Source organism: Trichechus manatus, unplaced genomic scaffold (genome assembly GCF_000243295.1).
Source record: "Trichechus manatus latirostris isolate Lorelei unplaced genomic scaffold, TriManLat1.0 scaffold00027, whole genome shotgun sequence".
NCBI classification, from domain to species: domain Eukaryota; kingdom Metazoa; phylum Chordata; class Mammalia; order Sirenia; family Trichechidae; genus Trichechus; species Trichechus manatus.
Genome location: NW_004443963.1, coordinates 23,143,421 through 23,170,638, shown reverse-complemented (window position 1 = coordinate 23,170,638; position 27,218 = coordinate 23,143,421). Strand labels below are relative to the sequence as shown.

At 45.0% G+C, this 27,218-nt stretch overlaps 3 protein-coding genes across 3 annotated transcripts; 2 read left to right on the top strand and 1 right to left on the bottom strand.

Moving 5' to 3' along the window:
- Window positions 1–357: 357 nt before the first annotated feature.
- PFDN5 (prefoldin subunit 5) lies at window positions 358–3,378 on the top strand. The gene is made up of 6 exons (XM_004373979.2): window positions 358–548; window positions 748–850; window positions 1,153–1,184; window positions 2,135–2,209; window positions 2,310–2,415; window positions 3,176–3,378. Exons 1-6 carry the CDS (start codon window positions 477–479, stop codon window positions 3,250–3,252), a joined length of 465 nt encoding a protein of 154 aa, XP_004374036.1. The 5' UTR covers window positions 358–476; the 3' UTR covers window positions 3,253–3,378.
- Window positions 3,379–3,540: 162 nt separating this feature from the next.
- MYG1 (MYG1 exonuclease) lies at window positions 3,541–9,908 on the top strand. The gene is made up of 7 exons (XM_004373978.2): window positions 3,541–3,803; window positions 3,991–4,103; window positions 6,621–6,780; window positions 8,873–9,025; window positions 9,145–9,267; window positions 9,385–9,566; window positions 9,707–9,908. The coding sequence occupies exons 1-7, from the start codon at window positions 3,582–3,584 to the stop codon at window positions 9,903–9,905; spliced, it is 1,152 nt and encodes a 383-aa protein (XP_004374035.1). The 5' UTR covers window positions 3,541–3,581; the 3' UTR covers window positions 9,906–9,908.
- Window positions 9,909–13,078: 3,170 nt separating this feature from the next.
- AAAS (aladin WD repeat nucleoporin) lies at window positions 13,079–26,552 on the bottom strand. Its single transcript, XM_004373976.2, has 16 exons — window positions 26,267–26,552; window positions 25,541–25,668; window positions 22,202–22,257; window positions 21,787–21,878; window positions 21,560–21,606; window positions 21,200–21,298; window positions 20,720–20,863; window positions 15,334–15,454; window positions 14,867–14,991; window positions 14,646–14,706; window positions 14,400–14,490; window positions 14,099–14,192; window positions 13,944–14,011; window positions 13,714–13,795; window positions 13,504–13,588; window positions 13,079–13,374 (listed from the first exon to the last, which is right to left on the bottom strand). The coding sequence occupies exons 1-16, from the start codon at window positions 26,387–26,389 to the stop codon at window positions 13,159–13,161; spliced, it is 1,632 nt and encodes a 543-aa protein (XP_004374033.1). The 5' UTR covers window positions 26,390–26,552; the 3' UTR covers window positions 13,079–13,158.
- Window positions 26,553–27,218: the final 666 nt, after the last annotated feature.

Genomic DNA, 27,218 nt, shown 5'->3' with positions numbered 1-27,218 from the left:
GAACTGTGGGACATACAGTGATACTCGTGAGGAGTGTGCCTCTTAGCTGAAGTAGGTACAAGAGACTAAACGGGCAGCTTCTGTCCAGAGGTGAGATGGGAAGGCAGAGAGGGTTAGGAGCTGGCTGAATAGACACGGGGAATCAGGGGTGGAAAGGAGGAGTGTGCTGTCACAGTATGGAGACAGCAATTAGGGTCACATAACAATGTATGTATACATTTTTGTATCGGAGACTAACTTGAAATGTAAACTTCATTTAAACTACAACAATAAACAAACAAAATGACACTTCGTTAAGGTTCTCCAATCAAACCAGAGCTCCTGAGAGCCTCCAGCCCCTTCTTCCCTTCCGGGATGGAGGATCATAGAGACGTCTGGAGCTGCGAGGCCTCCTGGCGCAGCCATAGAGATGTGCAGTGGACGGCTAGAGCGTTACCCCCCCTGAACCGGCTTTCCCTTCGTTAATCCTTCCCAGCATGGCGCAGTCGGTTAATATCACGGAGCTGAATTTGCCGCAGCTAGAAATGCTCAAGAACCAGCTGGATCAGGTGGGGACGAGCTCCTGAGGCACCCTTTTTCCGCCTCACATCCCGCCTCCCCACACTATTCCGTCGCCCGCATTCCTCCCCAGTTTGGAAGACTTCCCTTCCCATGCGAAACCCCAACCCTGTTCCAGGACCCGCCCCCACTCTGGGCTTGCTCCCCTCTCTCTCAAGCCCCTGTACTGATCTTTCCCGTTATCTGCAGGAAGTGGAATTCCTGTCCACGTCCATTGCCCAGCTCAAAGTGGTACAGACCAAGTATGTGGAAGCCAAGGACTGTCTGAACGTGCTGAACAAGAGCAACGAGGGTATGGGATAGGCGGGTGAGGGAAACCTGGGGAATGTGACGAGCCGGCTTCACCTCTCGTCCCACCTTCTAATCCAGTATTCCTTACCTGAGGCGAGAAAACAATCTATTACATATTGTAGACTGCTTCACGAACCCTTTGCATGTTGCTTACCTAGAGTTGAAGTGTACAGAACATTGTTGTCCCTGTTTCTGTTCTTTTCATTCATTATCCGGGCGCTGGGCAATGTTGGAACCCCCTTTAACGTCTGAAATTTGGAGTGGCCAACCTTCCTGAGGTGTTTGTCTTCATTGCTTTCACAGGGAAAGAATTACTTGTCCCACTGACGAGTTCTGTATCCTTTCCACAAGAACTGCTCTATTGCCTTCTCCTCCCTTCCTTCCCCCTGGGGGAAAATAGAGGGAGGGGAGGTAGTTTTGATTATTCCCCGGTGCCCGATGATTCTGAGAACACGCCTCATTATACACATTTTCTAGCTTCCCTATCTAACTTGGGGCCAGCATGCAGCTAATGCCTGTGGTACCAGGGGATATGTAGAGTTGAAGTGTGATATTTCCCTTTGCTGTTTGAAGATATTAATGTAATATGGAGTTAAAACTGGTGGTTTACACTTTTGCTAGTAACCTAGATGTAACCTAGATAGAAGATATAAGCAATAGAATAGGATATAGAAACAGAAGGGTTGGCTCTGTTTATTAATCCTCCATTTCAGTTTAATTGTGGCTCTATTCCTAAACTGCTGTCACTAAGAAACAGGGATTGTGTCCACTTGTTGAGTATTTTACTTGAATGAGCAAGTTTTCGAAGTAGGGCATCTGTAGTCTGTAGTCTGAAAACTGACAGGCTAAAAGGGAAACAGAGCTAGTGGTGTAGCTGGGAATGGTTAAATAATGAACATTAAATCCATTAGGAATTAGCTAATCAATGGTGGGAGGTGTTAAGGGACAATGAAGTTGGCTTTTCACTTTTGCTACACTAGAGCAGTAGAAAACATTGTATCTAGACTTTCTGGAAGAGCTAATGGGAAGAATTAACAAAAACTACTTGGAGGGTGGAGGATGGGAGTTAGGGCAATAGAGAGTTCCATCATATGTCATTTTCTCCACAGGGAACCAACTTTCCTGTCTCTCCCCATCCGGAGTTTATAGGTATAGTTCTGAAGTCTCTAGAGTATTCAGTACCTGTGTCTCATAACATTTTAGAAGAGGAGTGTCTTAGGAGGCCGGCTGACAGGGAATCACGGCTTGTGCTGGGCTGGTTTTTCCCTTAATCCTTGCTTCTCAGATGTATGTCCCTGGGAAACTACATGATGTGGAACATGTGCTCATCGATGTGGGAACTGGGTACTATGTAGAAAAGGTGAGCTGGAAGTAACATGTGGATGCCCGTCTAAACAGGGAAAGATCTAGGGTGCAGCATGAGGTCTGCTCTTACCCCCATTCACCTCTGACCTATGTAGACAGCTGAGGATGCCAAGGACTTCTTCAAGAGGAAGATAGACTTCCTTACCAAGCAGATGGAGAAAATCCAGCCAGCTCTGCAGGAGAAGCATGCCATGAAACAGGGTAAGCTTGGCCTGGGGTACTTCACGACCCTGTTTTTGACCTCCATGATAAAGAACTTGGATTGTAGTGTGAACTATGCATGTGTTCCTTTGCTAAATTAAAACTATGTTTTTGTATCTCTTTCAGTGGTGTTTTGATGTATCATTCTTTAGATCTGTGTTACTCTTTAGATCTGTGTACCCACTCTTGGTAGATTCCTGGTTGAGTGCTTGAGAAATTCAGAAGGAAATCATGTCTGCGGTCTTTTGGAGCTCTTATTTAATTGAGATAGAATGTAGCAGATAATATGTATGTAAATGAACACACAGGAAAGAAACATAGCCCTAACTAACTAAATACTAGTGATTGTAACCCTGGCTGCAGGTAGAATCACCTGGAGAATTTAAAAAGAAAGCCTGGGCCCACTCCTGGCCAACTAAATCAATCTCTGGGAAGGGTGAGTGTTTTTTAAAAGCTCCCCAGGTGATTCTGTTACAGTCAGGACTGAGAACCACTTCTAAAGGCAAAAATCTTTACTACATTATAATTTTCTGGTTATGTCTGACTCATGAAAAACGAGATTTTGTTCATTTTGTTAATGTATTGATGACACATTGTAGGCTCTGAATTTGTGTTAGCATGTCTCCCATAGTGAGTCACTGTGTTAAAAATTTTATTAACAAACTGTAAGTGGTTGTCTGTCTTTAAATGTCCCTGGCATTTTTCCTTAACTCTAGGTTAGGGTTTGACCAGGGTCTGACGCTTCCTTTTTCTTCCACAGCTGTTATGGAGATGATGAGCCAGAAGATTCAGCAGCTCACAGCTCTGGGAGCAACTCAGGCTACTGCCAAGGCCTGAACTTGTTGCAGAAATAGAGCAGAGGGACCCTGCTTCAGGGGCCTGGGACTCTGTGGGCATGGCTTCCTAGTGAGAGTGGGGAAGTCTTGTGGATCTTGTCTTTAATGCTAATAAATGTGCCAGCTGGGCAGAATGTTGGTCTTCTTTTTTTTTTTTTTTTTTGCATTAAATCAGGGACTGGTGATGGGGTGGTGAGAGAAATTCTGTGCTGGCTCTTGAGTTCTTCTTGCCCGGCCTGTTGCCGTGGGAACGACCAACAGCGGAAGTGGGACCGCGCGGGTACTTCCACTTCCGGGTCGGCACTCCGGCTTCCCCACCAGGGGACCTGCATGGGCCACCGCTTCCTGGGCCGCCTTATACAGTGGCTCCCGCTGGCGGTGCCGCCGCCCCTCCAGCCTCGGCACCGCATGCTCGGCACAGAGTCCGTCCCGCCCCCTAAACGTCCCCGTGGCGACTTCATGGCACCACCCCGAATTGGGACGCACAATGGCACTTTCCACTGCGACGAAGCGCTGGCGTGCGCGATGCTTCGCCTTCTGCCCGAGTACCAGGTACAGTCCGGCAAAACTGGCCCTGGGTCTACCCACCTGGCTATAGGGCGCCCCATCCAGTTCCAGTAACAGGGTCCTTCTCGTAGCTCTTAGGTGGCCGGAGAACCCCACCTCCCCCAGAAACCCAACATTAATCGCCTGCCCGCGCGACTCCTGGCAGCCTCCTCATCTCCTATGTCCTCCGCAGGATGCAGAGATTGTGCGGACCCGGGACCCCGAAAAACTGGCCTCGTGTGACATCGTAGTGGATGTGGGTAGCGAGTACGACCCACAGAGACACCGATATGACCATCACCAAAGGTGGGTTTCCAGATCTCATTTCCTTAACCTTGACTTTATCTTTCCTTCGTGCTCTGTTTCAGCCATCCACTACCGTGGTTCGTGGTTCGTGTCAGCGAAGGGAACTGCCTCATCATTGAAGTCAAACTCCTCTGTCCTTCTGGGACTATAGCCTTCTATCCTTCCAGCTCCCTGCCCTTCACCCACCTACCTGTCCTTGGACTTCCCTGAGCCCTCGAGTCAGCCCACATCTCCCTTGGCTCCCCATCAGTCCCTCAGTCCCCTCCTGACTTGGCGCCTTCTTTGGCTTAGGTAGGCTTTCCTCCCACCAGCACAGTCATCATTCCAACTAATACCTTATCTGGATTAACCCATTCATCTGCCCTTGCTGCCCCACATCAGGCTAGTTGGGCCCAATAATTCTGGACCCGGGATGGTTCAAATGTGTATACTCTTCTATTTCACTTAGACTCTTCCACTGGGAAATCTTTCTTGTCCTAGGGTAGCCCATTATCCACGGTGCCATCCCTATCCTTTTTCCCTCTCTTTAAGCCTCTATCTCATCAAACTCCCTCAGTGATTGTCTATGGTTTCTGCTTCCTGCTTAAAGAAAATTGAGCTCTTCCTTCATGGACTTCCTCAGTTTCCCACTCCTGAACACCCTCAACCTCTTCCTTCCAATTCAGGAAAAGTGTCCCTTCTGTTTGAGGTTAATCCTTTGTCCTTGTTTCAATCTGTTACTTTCTCCTCTGGGACTTCTGTCATGATTCTCTCACAAGTGTTTTCTACTTTTCCTTCTCTACTGCCTAAAACTTTGTTCAAGCATTTCCCATCTTGAAAACAAAGGAATTTAAAAAAAACAAAACTTTCTCTCAGGCATTATGAGGATGTTTTAAGTTTCTGTACGTATTACTTTTAAAAATGGGTGTTTGGAGGGACACTTCTTTCTAGTTACAGCCTAACCTCTTGCCCTCACTTCTCAGCTACTCTTCAAAAAACAGCTGTCCCTGGCTCCATCTCCTCCCTTCAGATTAATTTCCACCCCCCAGCCCGCCGTAGTAGTTTTTACCCTCACCTCTCTCATGGAAAGGGCACCAGGGGCCTCCACTCCAAACTCACAGAGTCGCATCACAGTCTTACCTTAACTGACCTCTTTGTGGCACTTGTGGCCCTCCCCCCCTTTTTTTTCCTCATAGTTCTTTCTTACAAACATTTTAACAGTTTTAACATAAGAAAACCAAACCCACTGCCAATAGATCACTCTCCTCGTCACCCCATAGAGAGTTTACAAGGCTGTAAATCTCTACGGAAGCAGACTGCCACATCTTTCTCCTATGGAGCAGCTGGTGATTTTGAACCCCCGACCTTTTGGTTACTGTTGAGTACTTTAACCACTGTGCCATGAGAGCCCCCTAATTTTAACATATCTGGACTGTAAAACATAAAATGAACACCTATGAACTTATGTCCCAACTTAGGAACTAGAATATTACCATTACCTTTGCATCTTTACCTGTCCCATTCCTGGCCCCTCCCAGAAGCAAGCAGTATCCTGAATTTTGTATTCATCATACCCTTGTTCTTGTGTAGTTTTAGCACGTGATTGTTTTCATAAACAATGTATTGTTTAGTTGAGCTTGTTTTTGAATTTTATCTGGGGGGTTATTGTATCACTTAAATCTTTATACGTTATGTATATTTCATAATTATTTTGTATTCAACACTTAATAATAAAAATCATTAAAACAAAAGTGAGTTCCTTAGGTGATTCTGATGGACTGGTATCTGGAAATCACAGCTGTAGTTTCTACTTCCTTAACAAATCTGTCACACCTATTCTCTATTCTTTGTTCCACTGCTGTTCAAATTCTGCCTTCCTCACTCACCTGGACCATTGCAGGTAATCTCCCTGCATCTGTTCTCCACGCTGGCTGGCACAATCCTCTTTTGAACATGCACTTGCCTGCTAAAAAAATCCCTCAGTGGCTTCCCATTCCTACAGATACAGTCCAAGCTCGTAAGCATGGCATCCAAGGCTTGCCATGATCTGGCCCCTGCCTGCCCTTATAGCTTTATCTTTTGCCACCCACTTCTCACACCCAAGTTGTTCTGTGAAGAGACCTGTCTCTTAGCCATTGCACATTTGTTCCCTCTGTGTGGAATGCTGTTTCTCCTTCACCCGTTGTCTGTCTGGTGAACACCACTGATTCATCTTTCAGGACTGATCTTAAAGGTCTTTTTCTCAGAAGCCTTTCCTCATCTTCTCCCTTCTTTATAATCTCTCTAGAGCACTCGCTTGGTTGTCTGTGTTTGTCTGCCTGCAGCTGATGGTGAACTCCTTGAAGGCAGGGAGACTCCACGCCAAGGTCCATGTTGACCCCTAAGGAAAAGCCAGAGCTTTCCCAGCTGAGCTTCTCCTCCCAACTGGTGCAACTCTCTACCCCCACTACCCCATAAGTGTATGCACGTGTACAAACACACTGTGGGGTAACTGGGGCCAAACCCTTTACCTCAGCCCCATCTCCCTGTGCTCCTCAGGTCTTTCACTGAGACCATGAGCTCCCTGTCCCCTGGGAAGCCTTGGCAGACCAAGCTGAGCAGTGCGGGACTCATCTATCTGCACTTCGGGCGCAAGCTGCTGGCCCAGTTGCTGGGCACTAGTGAAGAAGACAGCATGGTGGGCACCCTCTATGACAAGGTGGGAACCTAAGGACAGAAATGCCCCACACACATCTCCACCAGGCCAGCAGGGAGAGGTGCTCACACAGCAGTCAGACCTGGGTCTCAGGTGGTCAGGATTGCTGGCCCCAGCACTCACCCTGGTCAGTCAGGCTCATCCTCTCACGAGGGGATGGTAATAGCTCCCCTACCTATGTCCTGGGGTGGTTTGTGAGTAGTGGATGAGATAATATATAGGGAAGGGCTTTGAAATCCATAAACAGTATTTCCCAGTCTTTTTCATGACCTGACACAAAAAATGACTGCACAGCACATTTAGGTAAACAGAGGCTGCTTATGTTTGGTAGCATATGGCAAGCTTAGCTGGGAAGGGTTTGATTATGACAGTATCTTCAGGCTCCACCAGTGTCCCCTGCAAGCAACACATCAGTTTCCTGCTGTTGCGGAAGGAACAAGGCTAGCGGTCCTGGCGTGCATGTCAGTTCAAATAAACAATGCTCTGGACACCTACAGAGCCCTAGCATCCCATGAAGTTCAAAAGCAAACCTCCAATTCAGCTTTTTTTTTTCTTTTTTGCATGTAGGCTACTGAGTTCAGTTCTCTGTCTTGGTTTGCCTATTTTCTGCCCCTTATGGCACAGCTTTAATATGCTCCGAAAAAGTGAAGAAATAGTAACAGGCTAAAAAAAGCTTTTGGAATACCAAAATTTTAGACTGCCTGGATCAATTTTCCCTTCCACTGCTGAGGGGTTTCTAAGCAACTGACTAAATTAAACCCAAGTTTTAATCAACCATCAGGTTGGGGTCCGGACCAAGAGATGCTTGGCACAGAGAAACCTCTTTTTTGGCTCTCCCTGAGAGTAGCACTTTTTCTCTGTGCCACAGATGTGCTGATATGTAGGCCTATACTTGCAGAGCATATTTACAGGAAAATAATGACCTAACTGAAATACGGTTTTTACCCAGAAACTCTTGAAGTCACATGAATGCTCACACAACAGCATTATTGATTATAGCCAACAAATGGAAATCATGCAAATGTCTATTAACTGATGGATAAACAAAATATGATATATCCATACAACTGAGTATTACTTGGTCATAAAAGGGAATGAACTACTGCTACATGCTGCAACATAGCTGAACCTTGAAAACACTGTTAAGTGAAAGAAGCCAGACAAAATGTCACATATTGTATGATTCCATTTATATGAAATGTCCAAAACAGGCAAATCCATGGAGACAAAAAAGTAGATGAGTAGTTGCCTGGGGCTTGGGAGAGGGGGAATGGAAAGTGACTGCTAATGGGTATGGAGTTGTTTTTGGAGAGAGAAAAATGTTCTGGCATTAGAGGGTAGTACAACATTGTGAATATACTAAAAATGACTGAACTGTATAAAATAGTGAATTTTATGTTAAGTGAATTCTATCTCAAAATTTCATTAGGGTTTGTAAAATGATAATGTTCTGTTCCTATCATTTCTTCTACTTTCTCAGCTAAAATTTTTCTAAAATTTAACACATACACACATACTCTTGAGGCATTGTCCTCCCATTTCCTAGTTAAGGCTCAGGAGATGCAGCAACTGGTGACGTCATGTGGCACATTAGGGGCTTCCCTAGGACCACATCCAGCTCTTGACATCTAGTCCAGCAGTCATTCTCTGTCCCACCTGCCTTGTGTGCTTGGCCAGTCCCTCCTGTACCTCAGTAACCATGCCATCTGAATAGCCTACTCTTAGCCCACCTAGAGACTTACTCTCCTTCAGCTGTAGGGATCCACTCCCACAGACCCCCTCGAGGAACTCAAGACCTTCCTTGTTCAAGAGTCACCAGAAGCCCCTCACACACACATGCTGGCCCTGGCTTGAGCTTTCAGTAGTAGAGCAAGCACTGGATTAGAAATTCCAGTCCCAGCCCTGTTAGCCGTCTGACCTTGAACTAGTTGCTGAACTGCCCAGTTCCCTTTCCTCACCCAGTTAGTGCTGAGAGATCCTTCAGGGCTACTGTGAGGATTAATGAAAGAGTGTGTATGAACATACTTTGAAACCTATTAAAATTTTATGCAAATGGTAGATATCCTCAACAGCATTTCCCCTCCTGCTGCCTTAGATGTATGAGAACTTCGTGGAGGAGGTGGATGCAGTGGACAATGGGATCTCCCAGTGGGAGGAGGGGGAGCCTCGATATGCACTGACCACTCACCTGAGTGCCCGGGTTGCTCGACTTAATCCGACGTGGAACCAGCCCAACCAAGACACAGAGGTAGGGAGGGCCCCAGGGGAAACTCAGGGGAGGAAATGGGAACATTTGTCCCTCTTAAACTCTAAGAAACTCAAAAGTTTGGGCCAGCACTATAGTTCTAACTCACACATGATTTCCAGGCAGGGTTTCAGCATGCGATGGCTCTGGTTCAAGAAGAGTTTCTGCAAAGACTAGACTTCTACCAGCAGAGCTGGCTGCCAGCCCGGGCCCTGGTGGAAGAGGCCATGGCCAAGCGGTTCAAGGTACAGGTGTGGGCAAAGGTGCTGTGGGTAGGGGGTCAGTGACAGCTGGTAGGCTGTGGTCACCAGGGGCTCCTGTTCTACCCTAAACCCTCTAGCCTTGCCCCACTTCCCTTTCAGGTGGATTCAAGTGGGGAGATACTGGAACTGGCCAAAGGTGGATGCCCCTGGAAAGATCACCTCTACAGCCTGGAATCTGAGCTGGCCCCCCCAGTGGCCATTGCCTTTGTTATCTACACTGACCAGGCTGGACAGTGGCGGGTACAGTGTGTGCCCAAGGAGCCCCACTCATTCCAAAGCCGGTGAGGCCCCAGACCCTGCAGATCTTCAGACCTATTTCAGCCCTTAGTGGCTGCCAACCTTGGCTCAGCTCTATTCCCCTCCCTCTCAGTTCCTCAAGTCTCAGTTTGCTATTACCAACTTCCTTTCTGCTCACTTGTAGGCTGCCCCTGCCAGAGTCATGGCGGGGTCTTCGGGACAAGGCCCTGGACCAGGTCACCGGGATCCCTGGCTGCATCTTCGTCCATGCTAGTGGCTTCATTGGTGGGCACCACACCCGAGAGGGTGCCTTAAGCATGGCCCGTGCCACACTGGCCCAGTGTTCAGCACCTATGCCTTCCACAAATCCCCTAGTCCAATAAAACGTCTTATACTGACAAAGTCCTTGCCCCATCCTTGCCCTACACCATTCTTGGAACTTGCTCAAACTTGGCAAAAGCTAAAGATCTATTATGTGTTAGGTATTTGCTAGGTTAGGTACTTCCCTCATGCTGACTTCTAAACCATGGTGTCCTCATTCAAAGACCAAGGCATCTGCTGAGCCTCAGCTAGGAAACAGGAGGACAATGGCTTCAAGTGTTTAAGGGAGGCCCCGGATAAGTAAAGCATTACTGAAGAAGAACAAAGTGGGATGCCTCACACTACTTGATTTTTGAACCTATTATACTGCCATGGTAGTCAAAACAACGTGGTACTGGTACAACAACAGACACATAGACCAATAGAACAGAATTGAGAATCCAAACGTAAATTCATCCACCTATAAGCAGCTAGTTATTTGACAAAGGCCCAAAGTCTGTTTAATGGGGAAGACAGTCTGTTTAACAAATGGTGCTGGCATAACTGGATATCCATCTGCAAAAAAATGAAACAAGACCCGTACCTCACACGATGTATAAAAACTAACTCAAAATGGATCAAAGACCTAAATATAAAATCGAAAATGCTAAAGGTCATGGAAGAAAAAACAGGGACATTGCTAGGAGCCCTAATACATGGCATAAACAGAATACAAACCATCACAGTGCACAAACACCAGAAGAGAAACTAGATAACTGGGAGCTCCTAAAAATCAAACACTTAAGCTCATCAAAAGACTTCACCGAAAGAATAAAAAGACAACCTACAGACTGGGATAAGGGTCTAATCTCTAAAATCTACAAGATACCGCAACACCTCAACAACAAAAAGACCAATGACCCAATTAAAAAATGGGCAAAGGATATGAACAGGCACTTCACCAAAGAAGACATTCAGGCAGCTAACAGACACATGAGGAAATGCTCACGATCATTAGCTATTAGAGAAATGCAAATCAAAACTACAATGAGATATCATCTCACCCCAACAAGGCTGGCATTAATCCGAAAAACACAGAATAATAAATGTTGGAGAGGTTGTGGAGAGACTGGAACATTTATGCACTGCTGGAGGGAATGTAAAATGGTACAACCACTTTGGAAATCAATTTGGCACTTTTTTTAAAAAGCTAGAAATAGAAGTACGATATGATCCAGCAATCCCACTCCTTGGAATATATCCTAGAGAAATAAGAGCCGTCACATGAATAGATAGATGCACACCCATGTTCACTGCAGCACTGTTCACAATAGCAAAAAGATGGAAACAACCCAGGTGCCCATCAACAGATGAATGGATAAACAAATGATGGTACATACACACAACGATAAAGCACAATGATGAATCCGCAAAACATCTCACATGGATGAATCTGGAGGGCATTATGCTGAGTGAAATTAGTTGCAAAAGGACAAATATTGTATGAAACCACTATTATAAGAACTCAAGAAAAGGTTTAAACACAGAAAAAAACATTCTTTGATGGTTATGAGGGTGAGTAGGGAGGGAGGGGGAATTCACTAACTAGATAGAAGACAAGAATCATCTTAGGTGAAGGGAAGGACAACACACAATACAGGGGAAGTCAGCGCAACTGGACTAAACCAAAAGCTAAGAAGTTCCCTGAACACAACCAAACACTATGAGGGACAGAGTAGCCGGGGCTGGGGTCTGGGGACCATGGTTTCGGGGGATATCTAGGTCAACTGGCATGAAAAAGTTTATTAAGAAAATGTTCTGCATCCCACTTTGGTGAGTGGTATCTGGGGTCTTAAAAGCTTGCAAGCAGCTATCTAAGATGCATCAATTGGTCCCAGCCCACCCGGAGCAAAGGAGAATACTAAGCCCAAGAGACAAAAGGGCCACATAAACCAGAGACTCCATCAGCCTGAGACCAGAAAAAGTAGATGGTGCTCGGCTACCACCAATGACTGCCCTGACAGGGAACACAACAGAGAGTTCCTGATGGAGCAAGAGAAGAGTGTAGAGCAGAACTCAAATTCACATAAAAAGACCAGACTTAATGGTCTGAGGCTGGAGGATCCCCCGAAGCCATGACCGCCCGGACGCTGTTAACCCAGAACTAAAACCATTCCTGAAGCCCACTGTTAAGACAAAGATTAAACTGAACTAAGAAACATAAAATAATACTTGTGAAGAGTGTTACTTCTTAGTTCAAGCAGAAACAAGAGACCAAATGGGTGGCTCCTGTCGGGAGGCAGGATAAGAAGGCAGGAAGGGACAGCAGCTGGTTGGATGGACATGGGAAACCCAGGGTGGCAAGGTGCGGTGTGCTGTCACATTATAGGGATTGCGACTAGTGTCATATAACAATATGTGTACAGATTTTTGTATGAGAAATTAACTTGAGCTGTAAACTGTCACCTAAAGCACAATAATTAAAAAATAATAATAAAACTGACAAAAAAAAAAAATTAGTTTACAGGCAGAATCAACCCAAGAGTCCATCAACAGATGAACAGATAAAATGTGGTATATCCACACAATGGAATACTATTCAGTAGCCATAAAGAGAAAAGAAGTTCTGATACATGCTATGACATGGATGAACCCTGAAAACATTATACTAACTAAGTCAAACGAAAGGACAAATATTGTATGATCCCACTTACATGAAATAACCTAGAATAGGCAAGTACATAAAGACTAGAGTTCATTAGTGGTTACCACGGATGGGTGGAAGGGGTTAAGTGGAGAGGTATTACTTAAGGAGTACTGAGTTTAAGAGTGATGAAAAAATTTGGAAACAGACAGTGGTGATGGCTGTACAACATGAATGTAGTTAATGCTACTGAAATGTGTGTGTAAAAATGGTTAAATTGGCAAATGTTTTGATACATATATTTTACCACAATAAAAATTTTAAAAATTTACAGATAGACCAAATTCATTAAAAAAGTGGCTAAAAAGGGACACAGTCAGGATCTTAACCCAAAGGCCATGATTTTTAAAATTTTCCCCCACTATACCCTAATGTGGAGTCCCTGGGTAGCGCAAACAGTTAAGCACTCAACTACTAGCCAAAAGGTTATTCAGACCCACCCAGAGGCACCTCGGAAGACAGGCCTGGCAGTCGGCTTCCAAAAGTCACAACCTTGAAAACCCTATGAAGCAGTACTCCAAACTGGGGTGGCCATGAGTCGAAACTGACGGCAACTAACAACAACAACAAAACCACTGCCAACTTCCTGGCAAGACAGAGGTCTGGTACGTGAGTGAAAAACAAGTTTTTTATTAGAGGTGGGAGTGGGGCTGAGCAGGCAGTAGCCCTGGGAGAGAGTCCCAAAGGGCCGAGGTTGGAGATGTCTCAGTAAAGAGGGGCAGGTCATGAATAGAGACTCCGCCTCCAACTGGGGGATCCCGGGACCGGCCAAGCACTGGGCTAAAACGTGGAAATTGTGCATTGACAAAGTACAGAGGGATGTGGGCAATTCGGCCTGTGGACCAGCACTGCAGAGGGTAAAGAAAAGCCAGTCAGAGCCTGGGGGGTCAAAGGAGGCCATGTGCAGAGCCACAGGAGCCAAAGCGCTGAGCTGCTCTACCCCACCCACAAGTCTCCCAGCAGCCTGGCCTACTTACCACACTGAGCAGGGCCCCCTTGTTGAAGGAAGGATGGAAAGTGATATGCTGGGCATGAGCCCCTGGCTCCCCCTGAACAATGCCACTAGAGGAAGGAGGAGAAAATGTGAGCAGTCAAGTGGAGGCAAAAGAGAGGGGCAGTAGGATATGGGCTCGGGGTGGAAAGGCTGGTGACGTATCCAGACCGCTACTGGCCTGCCTGGCACTTACCAAGGAAGTAGTTCAAACACAGGATTGTTACGAGTGCAAAAAAGGAGAATAACTGGTTTACCATCCTGTACCCGTGGATTTCCTACAAGAAATGAATCAAGGGATTAGGAGGAACTCTGGAGGCAGAATCCCAGGGCAGGGGCAGCAGATAACTGCAGGCCAGGACGTGGACATAATCAGTGGGGAAGATGGCTGTGAACTGAGCATGACCCTTCCTCCCCACCTCTTACCTTTCATAAGCACAGCCAGACGCTCCCCGCTGGGGTCCCAGACCATGGAGTGTGCCTCTCCCCCAAGTCTATGGGCCAGAACAGTAGGTTGGGAGGGCTTGGCAAGGTCCCTCCCACCTTCCTTACACTGGTCCACCCTCACCCACCCAGCTCACCTTGTCTCTCCATCTGGTGTCTGTATGGTTGTCTCAGACAGATCTGCTACAATTGTTGCTGACTTCGCACCTCCAACCCGCCCCTTTCCCTCACCTGTGGATCAGGGAAGGGGCTTTTAAGTGCAGGAAACACAAGCTTCTCACTGGCCCCCCCGCCACCTCCCTATCGCAGGTGTCAACACCTCTGAAGTACCATAAGCTTCTATCCTCCTTATCTCTCACAGTAGCTTTTGCAGAGGGTTCCTGCCTCCCTCTGACCACCCCAGCTACTCTGCATCCTGAAATGTTGTCCCTAACTCACCATAACGTTCTGGAAACGACAAGGAGTAAATCAGTGGTTCCCCTAATACAGTGAACAGCAGTCGGTTTCCATCTGGGCTCCAGCAGCCAGTCTGAGGTAAAGAAAAAAAAAGCAGGGGAAGGGAGCCTACAGGGGAATGTCGGAAGGAAAGAAGTAGAGGAGGTAGGGGGCCAGGCTTGGGGGACCAGGGGCCCACTGGAACCACCACTTGCTCCCCAGCTTCTGTGAATCACAATCCCCTCTTACCTGACATCGCCCCAACAGCGTAGGCCACCTCTCACAAGTCCACATCTGGGCCTCCCAAACTCTGAGCCAGAGAGGGGCAAGTCAAAGCTTAGGGCCTCTAGGTTCCAAAATTTGGAACTACCTCACTGTCAGTCCCAGGATCAGCACAAAAAAATTGAAAATGACGACAGAAAGTTCTGCCTGCAGTCCCTTTCTTGCCCCCCTTCCGCCCTTCCACTCACCGAAACACAGCTGAAGGGGTGGTAGCCAGGACTTTGCTGCCATCCGGGGACCAGAGCAGGTTGGTAACTCCACCTCCTCGGAACCAGGGAAGGGGAACACAAGTCTCTGTTGAGACATCCCACACCTATGAGAGTGAGGGCAGGAAAGAGGCAAAGGAAGCTCAAGCATCCCTATTATCTCGACGGTGGGCTGCTCTTTCTAGGCACAAAGAACCAGAAAGGGGAGGAAGTGGGAAAGGGGTGTTAAAATAAGGGGAAATTGGTTTATGTTTACAATTATAGCAAGGAGAATTTAAATCTAAGAAGTCTGGATGGTGGAAGCTCCTTCACTAGGTAAGTTTAGGACTAAATGGACAATTATCCCTCTCCTTCCCCAGTGATATTTTCCATCATCAGGCAAAAAACATTCTTTCCTCAAGACTGAGGGGTGGCTGAAACGACGTAAGAGGTATAGGGGACCAACTCACGAGGATAGCAGCATCCACAGGCGAAGCTGAGAGCAGCCGGCCCCCGCTGGGGGCCCAAGCCAAGCTGGTGACAGGTGTGTGCCCAGGGTGAGAGAGCACTTGGGCACAACCAGAAGAGGGTCTGCCGGGGAAACAGAGGGTGTGGAATCAGAAGCAGACGAAAAGAAAGCCCTGTGATTCTATTTCCTTGCCTCCTCCTACTAAAACCTTCCAATTCCAAAGGCTCCTCTGAGCTCAAATCCAGTTTGAGGAAAAGGAATAAGGATCATGGAAGTTAAGAAAGGAGAAAAAAAAAAAGGAAGGACAAAGTCACCACCAGTAGGTCTAGGGAAGAATGGGTGAGCTGCATGTCTCAGGCTGGGGTGAAAAAGGTTAACTTTTCACTCCAGCAAGAGGGCCTCAGGGAAACATAAAGACTTCTGACCATTAAAGCTAGAAGGTGCTGAGTTGAGATGTCATGCCCTATCCTAGGCAAGAGCCCTCTCCCCACAGGACCATTTAGCCTGGGGCTTGGGATCACCTATGATGTTACCTCAACGTTCCAACCTCTTCTCTTTCTAGAGTTACCTGCCACTCCTCAGAACACATCCTATGCTCCAAAACCTGCCTTTCTTTGTCAGAATTAGTCTCCCTCTTCTATGCTCCCAATGTTTTCTGCTTCTGTCATAAAGATGCTACATATGGTCCACCCACATCACTAGGCTGGGAACTACCTAAGAACACCAGCTGACTAGTTAGCTTTGTATCTTCAGAGCTACACACTTTTCCTGACAGGTTCAGGCTACTACTTGAATGAATGCCACCTTCTCCCTTTTCCACCTAACTACAACCACTTTTAGCCCCAATGAGCTATTATGGTGCTGATCTACAACTTATCCTTTTCAACTTTACAATAAATCACAGCTTTTTTTTCCCATACAAAAATTTATACATACAGTGTTATGTGACCCTAATTGCTCTCCCCATACTGTGACAGCACACTCCTTTCCACCCTTGATTCCCTATGTCCATTCAACCAGCCCTAACCCTATCTGCCTGCCCATCTCACCTCCAGACAGAAGCTGCCCATTTAGTCTCTTGCACCTACTTGAGTTAAAAGGCACACTCCTCACGAGTATTTTATGTCCCACAGTCCAGTCCAATCCCTGTCTGAAGACTTGGGTTCAGGAACTGTTTTAGTTCTGGGCTGATAGAGAATCCAGGGGCCATGCCTTCCAGGGTTTCTCCAGTCTCAGTCAGACCATTAAGTCTGGTCTTCTTACTAGAATTTGAGATCTGCACCCCACCTTTCTCCTGCTCCATCAGGGACTCTCTGTTGTGTTCCCCGTCAGGGCGCTCATTGGCGGTAGCCAGGCACCATCTAGTTCTTCTGGTCTCAGGCTGATGTAAGTCTCTGGTTTATGTGGCCCTTTCTATCTCCTGGGCTAATACCTTCCCTGTGACTCTGGTGTTCTTCACTCTCCTTTACTCCAAGTGGTTGGGACCAACTGATGGATCTTAGATGGTGGCTTGCAAGCTTTTAAGACCCCAGGTGCCACTCACCAAAGTAGGATGCAGGACATTTTCTTAATAAGCTTTGTTATGCCAATTGACCTAGATGTCCCCTGATCCCTACCCCCGCTACTCTGTCCCTCAAAGTGTTTGACTGTATTTAGGAAACTTCTTAGCTTTGGTTTAAATCCAGTTGCGCTGACTTCCCCTGTAGTGTGTACAGCTACCTTTTCAGGTCAGTTCACTGAGATACAGTTCATTCTTTTCAGTGGTTTCACTGTATTCCACTGCAGAGATGAACTATACTTCATTCTATTATACCTCCACAAATGGACATTTCAGTTGTCTGTAATTTTCTGTTATTACAAACAATGCTTACACCTTTTAAAAAATATGCCAAATTATTTTCTAAAAAGTTTGTACCAACTCTATGACAGTACCTGTCTTTCTAGTCTTGCTAGTACTGCATATTATCAAACATGTAAGTTTTAAAAATACTTCATTCTGAATACATGAGAAATATTCTTCTATATTTTTTCTGCTATTTTTACTTATTTTACTTATTTATTTTTTACTTACTTATTTTCACATTTAGTTCTTTTGTCTCCTTGGAATTCATTGGTATATAACGTGTGACGCAGGGACTTAACTTTATTATTTTCTGAATGGACAGCCAATTGTCCCAACACCATTAAAAAAAAAAAATCTAAATTTTATCGCACGGAAAAGCCAAATTTATCAAATAAATTTCCATATATTCTTCGGTCTCAAGTCTGTTGTTGCTGTTACGTGCCATCAAGTTGATTCTGACTCATAGCGACCCTACACGATAGAACTGTCCCATAGGGTTTCCAAGGCTGTAATCTTTATGGAAGCAGACTGCCACATCTTTCCCCTGCAGAAGAGCTTGTGGGTTCGAACCGCGGACCTTTCATTCAGCAGCTGAGTGCTTAACCGCTGTACCACCAGAGCTCCTTTAAGTCTGTTCCAAAAAAAATCCACTGCCGTCAAGTCGATTCCGACTCACAGCAACCCTGTAGGAGAGTAGAACTGCCACATAGGGTTTCCAAGGCCGGATATCTTTACACAGGCAGATTGCCACATCCTTCTCCTGCACAGTGGCTGGTGGGTTCAAACTGCCAGCCTTTCGGTTAGGAGCAAAGCACTTAACCATTGCACCACCAGGGTTCCCTAAGTCTGTTAGGGGATGTTATTCTGTCACATCAATCTGTCTATTCTTGTGCCAGTAACTTTCTATTATGGTAGCTTTATAAAATATTTCACTACTAGTAGGGTAAGTCTCCCCTCACTATTCTTCCTTTTTGAAACTTTCTTGGAAGTTCTTCCACATTCCTTCATAAAAACTAAATATCATTTCATAGAATCCAGACTTTCCGGAGCCATAGAGGCCAGATGAACCCCAAAACTACTGTCCTGAGATAACTTTTAAACCTTAAACCAAAAATATCCCCTGAACTCTTCATAAAAATAAACAATTGTTTAGCTTAACAATTAAAGAATGTCTGCCTTGAGGATTACGTTCTTTTAAGATCTATCTATATGGGATCAAACTGACAACAGCAACTCAAAAGATTAGACAGGAATCACAAGGCACAGTGAGTTTATGTTAATGGGGGAGGAACAATTCAGAAAAGCAGGGTGAGAATGGTTGTGCAACTCGAAGAATGTAATCAACATCACTGAACTGTACATGTAGAAACTGTTGAATTGGTGTATGTATTCTCAACAACAAAAAAATAATTTAAAAAAAACTGAATATCATTTTGTCCAGCTCACCAAAATAAAAGCAAACAAAAACCCAGTGGAATTCTGACTGGAAGTACATTTAATTTGACATCTTTATGATTAGATTTTCTTATCCAGGAATATAGCATGTCTCTCCATTTATTCAGCTCTTGTTTAATATTCCTCAGTAACTTTCTTCAGATGTCTAATAAATTAAATTTAATAATTTATTCCTAGTAATTTAATAATTGTGACTATTCTAAACAGTATTTTTTATTTCAATTTCTCAACTGATTATTGTTAGTATAAAGGAAACTATTAATTTATTAATTTTAGATTTCTTGTATCTAGTTACCTTACTAAATTTCTTATTAGATAAAAAGTTTTTTAGTTGTCTGTTGTATCTAAGGATTAAATCATATTATGTTCAAATAAGAATAATTTTCTTTTTCAAGATTTTATGTTCCACTTTTTTGTCTTACTGCACTCACTAGAACCTCAAAAAATGTTCATTAAAAATGGTGGTAATGATATCTGTTTTTATCTTGACTTTACTGAAAATGCCTTTAGTGTTTCATACTTTACTATTTAATATACTATCTTCTGATTTTGAGTAAATACTTTTATGTTTAGGTTGTCTCTTTCTATCTCTATTTTACTTTTTACCTTATGTTTTCAACTGGAATGTCTGCTTTTTGATGGGGTCATGTATTGATATAAAATTTTCCCCCTTTAATTTGCTAATGTAATAACTGATGTTAATAGACTATCCTAACAATAAATTGTCTTTAATTTCTGGAAAAATCTACTTGGTTAAGATATCTTATTTTTTAACATGCGTTTGAACTCCATTTACTAATGTTTTATTTAAGATTTTTTATCTATGCTCAAATATTTTCTTTCTTGTACTACCTATTGTCGGGTTTAGGTATTAAGGTAATATTAGCTTTATAAAATTAAATCAGGATTATATGGAATCAAATTAACAACAGCAACTCAAAAAATTAGATAGAAAACTTAGGGGCAGTGAGTTTATGTCAATGTTGGAGGAACACTTTGAAAAAGGAGGGTGAGAATGGTTACACAACTTGAAAAATATAATCAATGCTGCTGAATTTTACATATAGAAATTGTTGAATTGGTGTATGTTCTGCTGTGTATATTCTCAACAAAGTAAATACATAAATACATAAATCAGAATGGATTCTGGAACAGAAAGAGAATGTTAATGAAAAAACTAGTGAAATCCAAATAAAGTCTGTAGTTTAGTTAATAATGTACAAATGGCAGTTTGTTCATTCTGACAAATGCAACAACGTGATTAATATAAGTGGAGAAACTGAGTGAGGAGTATACTAAAACTCTGTACTACCTTTGCAACTTCTCTATAAATCTAAAATTATTCCAAAATAAAAAGTTTATTAAAAGGAAAAAGTATGTCAATCAGGAGGCTTTCCAAAATTTTCTATGATCTGGAATAGTTCAAATAACACACAGATCATCTATTTTTTGACAATTAGGTACAAATCTTGTAAAACAATCTCTGCCTGGCATCTTTTTAGTGGTAGAGCTCATCTTTTTCAATCTCTTCTAGAGTTCAAAGTGGTAATTTATATTTTGCTAGAAAATCAAATATTTTCCTTTAGATTTTTAACAGTTTTTCTCTCTTCTTCCATATCTGTGGTTATCTTTCCCATTCTGAAAATAATATACTTTGGCTTTCTTTTTCCTTAAATAAGATGGCCAGAATGTTTTCTTCTTTATTCGTAATTTAAAGAACTAGTTTCTGGTTTTATATTTACTTAGTTCTGGTGGGGATTTTCACTGGTTTCAGCTGATATCCCTCTTCATTCCCTGCCCCCTCTCCCTTTACACCTGCATCTCACAGTCCTCTGGAAGAGACAGTCTTTCCACTCCATGATTCATAAATATACTCTCCTCACAATCCCAGGAGCCCTTGGTTCTGTCCCTTTCTCTAAATTACAGCAATCTTAGCACCTCCACCCTGACCTTAGGTCTGCTCTCCCTATAGCACTGGGAAGTTCTATAGAGACAAAAAATGTCTCCTTCCAGACCTCTTTACCACCCACTACCCCTAACATGGCCACAACCCTCAGGCCAAGGTAAGACAGAGGTTGCAAGAACTCACCGTGTAGACAAGGAGGTGGGGTCCAGGGTCCAGATAAGAATGCAGCTCTGGCAGGCCACAGCCAAGACAGAGGCACTGAGGGGCTTCCAGGCCAGAGCCGCCACATTTCGCTGCAGCCGGTGCTTCAGGGAGGGGACTATAGTGCTGGAGTGAAAAGGTAGGGGACTGAGCCAAAGCAGGGACACAAAGCAGGCTCAGGGGATCCAAGTGCAGTTGAGGAGAGAAAGTCAGAGAAAAAAGTTGATCCATCCATGGCCCAGGGGTATTGTGGGACAGAGGACAGTGTTATCAAGATTGGGTTTGGAAAGCAAATACGCCTAGTTATCAAGCCTCCCTGACCCCAGTTCTAGAAGGAGCCCTGTGGAACAGGCTCAGGAACTATAGGACTAGTATTCCCTCTGGCACCAAGGCTGGACAGGGGAGGGGAGACTGATCTATGAGAACTGAAGAGTCAGAGCTTCCCGGAATACCCCCACATACCTGTTGGCATTATACACACGGATTGAGTCATCTAGCAGGGCCACTGCAAACTTGTTGGTGTGCGGATGCCATGCAAAGACTCGCAAGCAGCAGCTGTTCCTGGGGCAGGAGGGAGCATGAAGAGGCTGGACTTGGACCTGCAGCTACCCATACCCCAGCCCGGAAACTCAGATTCCCTTTCACGTGAAAAGATTTTTGTTTTTGTTTTTCTTTCTTTTTTTGGGGAGTAGGAGGAGTGAAAATATGGCAAGCAATCAGGAAGGAGGTAGGGAGAGTCTCCGCCTTAACTTCCCTCTCCCCAAAAGAAGTTCTAAGATTTAGGACTTGCTTCCCACAAAATCCCAGAGCTTGTACACTCACCAGTTTGTGACTTGGGCAAATTCAGCAATCAGATCTTCGCTCCTAAGCTGTAAGGACAGCCAGATAGAGGGCACACTAGAACAAAGGTAGCTCATCCCTTCAACTGGGGTGCCAAACCACTCCCACCCTCTGTGGACTTCTCCCGCACTGATTCGTCTCACCCAACCCTAAGAGATAGGAAATTAAAAAAATGGGGGAAGAAGGGCAGGAAAAAAAACCAAACTTACAGACAAATGGGGAAATAGGGACCCATGGAGGGAGGAGGCCCATCGATAAAGTGCCAGTGCCCAGCTGGATGCCGTCTTCACCCACTCAAACACTGTGGGGTTGAGGAAGTAGCTGTGATTAAACCGTTCACAGGGCCCTTACCAGGCACCCTCTTAGGCCAGGGACGAGCAGGGACAAGCACTCCCCAGGTCCTTCTGCCCAGTAAACGCTCTGGACACCTACTCTGGAACAGGTGAGGCAGGTAGGGAGAGGGGAGAAGAGAAGATGATACTAGTATAGACAACCTGGTCAGGACAAACTGGGTTAAAGGAGAAGGGACTGGGCCAAGAGGTACTGGGGTGAGCAAGTTCAGGGAGAATATGGAGGAGAGATACCTGCCACAACACTAGAGAAGGCTGGGAAAAAAATACTTACCTTCTTCCTCTGAGTTTGCAATTTCATTCAGCACCCCAAAAAGGCCCATATCACGCCTGATGAGAAGAGGAAGCTCTGAGTCAGATTCCTCTAATTTCTTCAATCCCCCTCTACAAGTTTCATTCATTCATTCAATAAACAGGTATTAAAAACAAGGGCACTCACAGTTTATTGTATGTCAATTATGCCTCAATAACAAAAAACATGGTTAGCATTTAAGCTCTCCCTCAAACAAGCAAGCAAGAAGTTCATATAGCAAGTGTGTCTAACAGCATATAAATGTTGAAAGGATACCATACAGGACTGATAAAAGTCAGGTAGCTTACTGGGAAGCAGTTCTGTGTGTGAGCTCTCAAATCAGACAAACTAAATGCAAACTCCAGCATCTCTGCTTCCTACTTATGTGATCTGGAGAATTACTTAACCTGCCTGTGCCTCAGTTTCTTCATCTGACAAATGGGGATAATAATAGTACCAACCTTATAGGGTTGTTATGAAATTTAAGTGAGATATAAATTCTTGTGACGTATTGGCATGTAGTTAAGTACTCCATAAATATAAGCTGCAATTACAAAAAACAAAGACCCTCCCATTTAATGAGTGCCAACTATGTTCCCATGAAAACTTGTTGCCATTGAGTTGATCCCAACTCATAGCAACCCTATAGGACAGAGTAGAACTGCGCCATAGGATTTCCAAGGAGCAGCTGGTGGATTTGAACTGCTGACCTTTTAGTCAGGAACTGCAGCTCTTAACCACCGTGCCACCAGGGCTCCAACTATGTTCCAGGAACTTTATATAGTATCCTTTCATTTAACTATCACACTAATCTTCTGAATGGCTTTATGCCATTTACAGATGAGGCAACTGAGGCTCAGAGGTCTTGCAGGGCTTTCTGAGCAGGTCAAGAAGTCAGGACAGTGAATGGAAAGCCATGAAAATGTTTTAAGCAGATGAATAAACCTATCATACTGACATTTTAGAAAGATCAATCTGGCTGCAGATCAAAGGGGACAAGAATGAAGAGAAGGAGATCAGTTAAAAACTTACTTTAGGAATCTAGAAAAAAGGTTAAAGTGTACTGAATCAGTAGGGATGGAGATAGGAGAGAGATTTAGGAATTGGAATGAACAGAATTTGAGGACTTATTAGACATGGGTAGTGAGGGAGAGAGGATTACCAAGGATGACACCTAGGTAATAATTTTAACAGCTAATACTGCTTGAGCATTTCAAGATGGCAGGTGCTAGACTAGGTGCTTCACACACATTATCTAGTTTAGCCATCATCACAACAATAGGAATAGATATCTACATTTTTAAGATGAGAAAACAGAGGCATGAAAAGGTTAATTAATATGATCAAGGTGACCCAATGAGTAAGCAGCAGAGCCAGGATCCAATCCCAGTCTGTCTGCCCCAGAGCTACAGTCAAAACACCTGCTCCTGAATGAATGAATGGTAAGGCTATTCTTTGAGCTGACAAACCCAGGAAAGAAAGTCTAGCGAGGAAAATGAAACTGGTTTTGAACATGCTGAGTGTGTGAAGCCTGTGGAATATCTAATTGCAGGGGTTTGGCAGACAAGCGAATGCCCAGGAGCATAAATCAGAAATCTAGGGAGAAAAGGCAGTACTAATGAAGAGGAAGGATGAGGACAGAGCTCCAGGAACACCAGTATTCAAGGGATATCAGGAAGAAGAAACACAGAAAAAGCTGAGAAGCAGTAGCCAGAAAGGCAGAAGGCAAGAAAGAGCCCAGCACTGAATGGCTTTTTAAGCAATGAATAACGTGTAACTTCACTCACAGACAAATGCAAATTACACTGTACTGCAATACCAAGTATCAACGTTTGATAACACATGTGGTGGGAAATAGGCACTGTCATAATGGGCTGGTGGGACTGTTAATATGTACCATTTCAACAGAGGACTAGTGGGTAGCAGCTTGTAATGTTACAAATGAACATACCCTTTGAACCCAGCAACTTCATGTCTAGGAATTCATCCTACAGATAATAACAATAGCTAACAATTAAAGGGATTAGTATGTGCCAGGAGCTGTTCTCTAAGTGCTTTATGTCTATTAACTCATTTAATCATCACTACAACCTTGTAAGATAGGACCCATTTTACAGATGAAGAAACTGAGAGACAAAGCGATTAAATTACTTATCCGAGGTCACACAACTAGAAAGTGGCACAGCCAGGAACGGAACCCAGAAACTGGGGCTCCACTCTCATATGTGCAAAATGAATGACCTAGTGTATAAGATTATTCTATGCAACCTTATACCTAACCTAGCTGCGCTTCAGGTAAAGGCTCAGAATTGGTACGGACATGAGGGGGGAACAGGTGGCAGAGAGAAGGTTCATATGATCAAAGCAGAAAGGAAGAAAAGCAAGTCATCAGAGACGAAAAGGAAGTACTGTTGCACAGCCTTGAGTTCCATAATAAGGAGTGAAAACTTGATATGATTAATGATATATGGTTCTGAGCAAGAGGAGGTTTGGATGAAATAGCTTTTTAAAGAGAAGCCCAACTGTGGGGACTGTGGTCTCAGGGAACATCTAGCTCAATTGGCATAACACAGTTTATAAAAAAAATGTTCTACATTCTACCTTGGTGAATAGCGTCTGGGGTCTTAAAACCCTGTGAGCAGTCATCTAACATTATTCCACTGGTCTCACCCCCTTCAGGAGCAAGGGAGAACGAAGAGAACAAGATACAAGGAAAACATCAGTCCAAAGGACTAAGAGACCACAACTACCACGGCCTCCACCAGACTGAGTCCAGTACAACCACATGGTGCCGGCTACCACCACTGACTGCTCTGACCGGGATCACAATAGACGGTCCCAGACAGAGCTGGAGAAAAATGTAGAACAAAATCCTAACTCACAAAAGAAGAGCAGATTTACTGGCCTGACAGAGAGACTGGACAAACCCCGACAGTATGGCCCCCGGACACCCCTTTAGCTCAGTAATGAAGTCACTCCCAAGGGTCACCGTTCAGCCAAAGATTAGACAGCCCCATAAAACAAAATGAGACTAATGGGGCACAACAATCCAGGGACAAGGACTAGAAGGCAGGAGGGGACAGGAAAGCTAGTAATAGGGAACCCAAGGTTGAGAATGGACAGTGTTGATATGTTGTGGGGTTGTTAACCATTGTCATAAAACAATATTGTACTGTTGAATGAGAAACTATTTGTTCTGTAAACATTTATCTAAAGTACAATAAAATTAATTAATTAATAGCACCCCAAGGCAGAGGAATGGTAAGCTCGTTTCCCCAGATCTGCAGGCCCTAGCCCAGGAGACCCTTTGCCACGCCTCACCAAGTGGTAATGCATCTCTTCCAGACTCGCTCCCGGTGGTGAATGAAGGCCGTTCTTGTGCCATGATCCAGCCTCCCAGGAGTCTTCAGGGGATCCTTAGCCAGGTGGAGGACTGGAAGATTGATCCACTACAGCCCAGAAGTTAAGGGTGTTACAGTGAGTCAGTCTATTCCCCAGATCTCTGCTGAACTCCCTGCCATCTCCAACCCATGGCTGGACTAAGGGTAAGAGGCTCCAGAGGCCTGTTTCCCATTTCCACAAATTTAACATATATGGAAGTGGGAAACAGGTCTTAGCTCTTTCTCACGTAGCAAACGCTCCATAAATATGTTTCCCTTCCCTTTCCGAGGAACGCCACGGAAAACTAAATTCCAGGTTGTGCCTTCACAGTTGTCGTAGACTGTCCCTAACTTTTCAATACTGTCCCTGACATGACCTCCAACTCGCCCTCCTACTTTTCTCCTGCAACTTCAATCCACTATAGTCGCTCTCATTCTCTCCATCCACCTAAGTCCACCCCACAGTTCCTTAGCATTCTCAGTATCCCTCATCCTCAAATCCCGCGCCTAAAACACATCTCCGCCCCTTCTATTCTTTCGCCCCGGCTAGGCTGTTTCTAGCCCACCAGTTTAACCCGCCCTGCTCCCACCATGCTGCCTCTGTTCCCTCATTCTCCCTGACTCTGCCCCATTTCTATAGGGTCCCCTCCCTCCTCGCGCTGGCCACCTGGCCCCGGAAGTCGGGAGGCGGGCTCTCATAGCTATTGCCTGTCACCAGCTCGTTATTGTGCTCGTATAGGGTGACTTGATCCCTGGGCGGCGGTGGAGGGAACAACCCAAGGGAGCACATCTTCCCGGTCTCGGGGAAGTCTGAAGTTGGCTAATTCCCGGTCCACGCCGGCGCGAACCCAGTTCCTCCAACTATTTTCCGGGCTAGATTCGGATGCGGACGGGTAGCAGCAAGGTACAATCAGCGGGCAAACATCCACGGAAGTAAAGGGAAGAGCAACGGGGAAGAAGGGCGCATGCGCAGTCCCCGGGCCGACTTCCGGAGCTTCCTCGCGCGTCCCCTGCTGGCCGGAGGAGAGCGGTGCGACGCGTCCGCAGGGCCAACCCCGGGTTGAAGGGACCGAGCGGTTTTTTTCCTGTCAGACTGCCGTTTTTCCCAGCTCCGAATTCCCCAACACATTCTCCCACTCTCCCAGCTCTCGGAAAATCCAGAATAAACCACGTTTGGGGAAATAACTAATTAAACCCTCCCATGCCTGTGGATCTCCCAATACAGGCAGCCGGCTGGAAAGCTGAGAGAAAAGCCTCCCGAAGGAAAGCCAAAGGGGAAACCTTGGGAGGGACCATGCTGCCCCTGCAGGAACCCAGTGCCCACAGGGTTAGGCGTCCTGGAAGGAAAAGTGGGAATAATTGGAAAACAGTAACATTTCCTGAGTACCTATTATGATGTTAGTTGCCATCAGTCGGCTCCGACTGATAGCAAGCTTATGTATAACAGAACAAACCGTTACCCAGAAGGTTGTCTAATCTTGTACCATCTTATTATGATAAGGCTTATATCTTTACAACAATTCATGAGGTGGATACTATTATTATATCACCATGAGGAGACTGAAGCACAGAGAGATTGGAACTAGAAATACCAAAACCAGGCATTCTGGCTTCAGAAT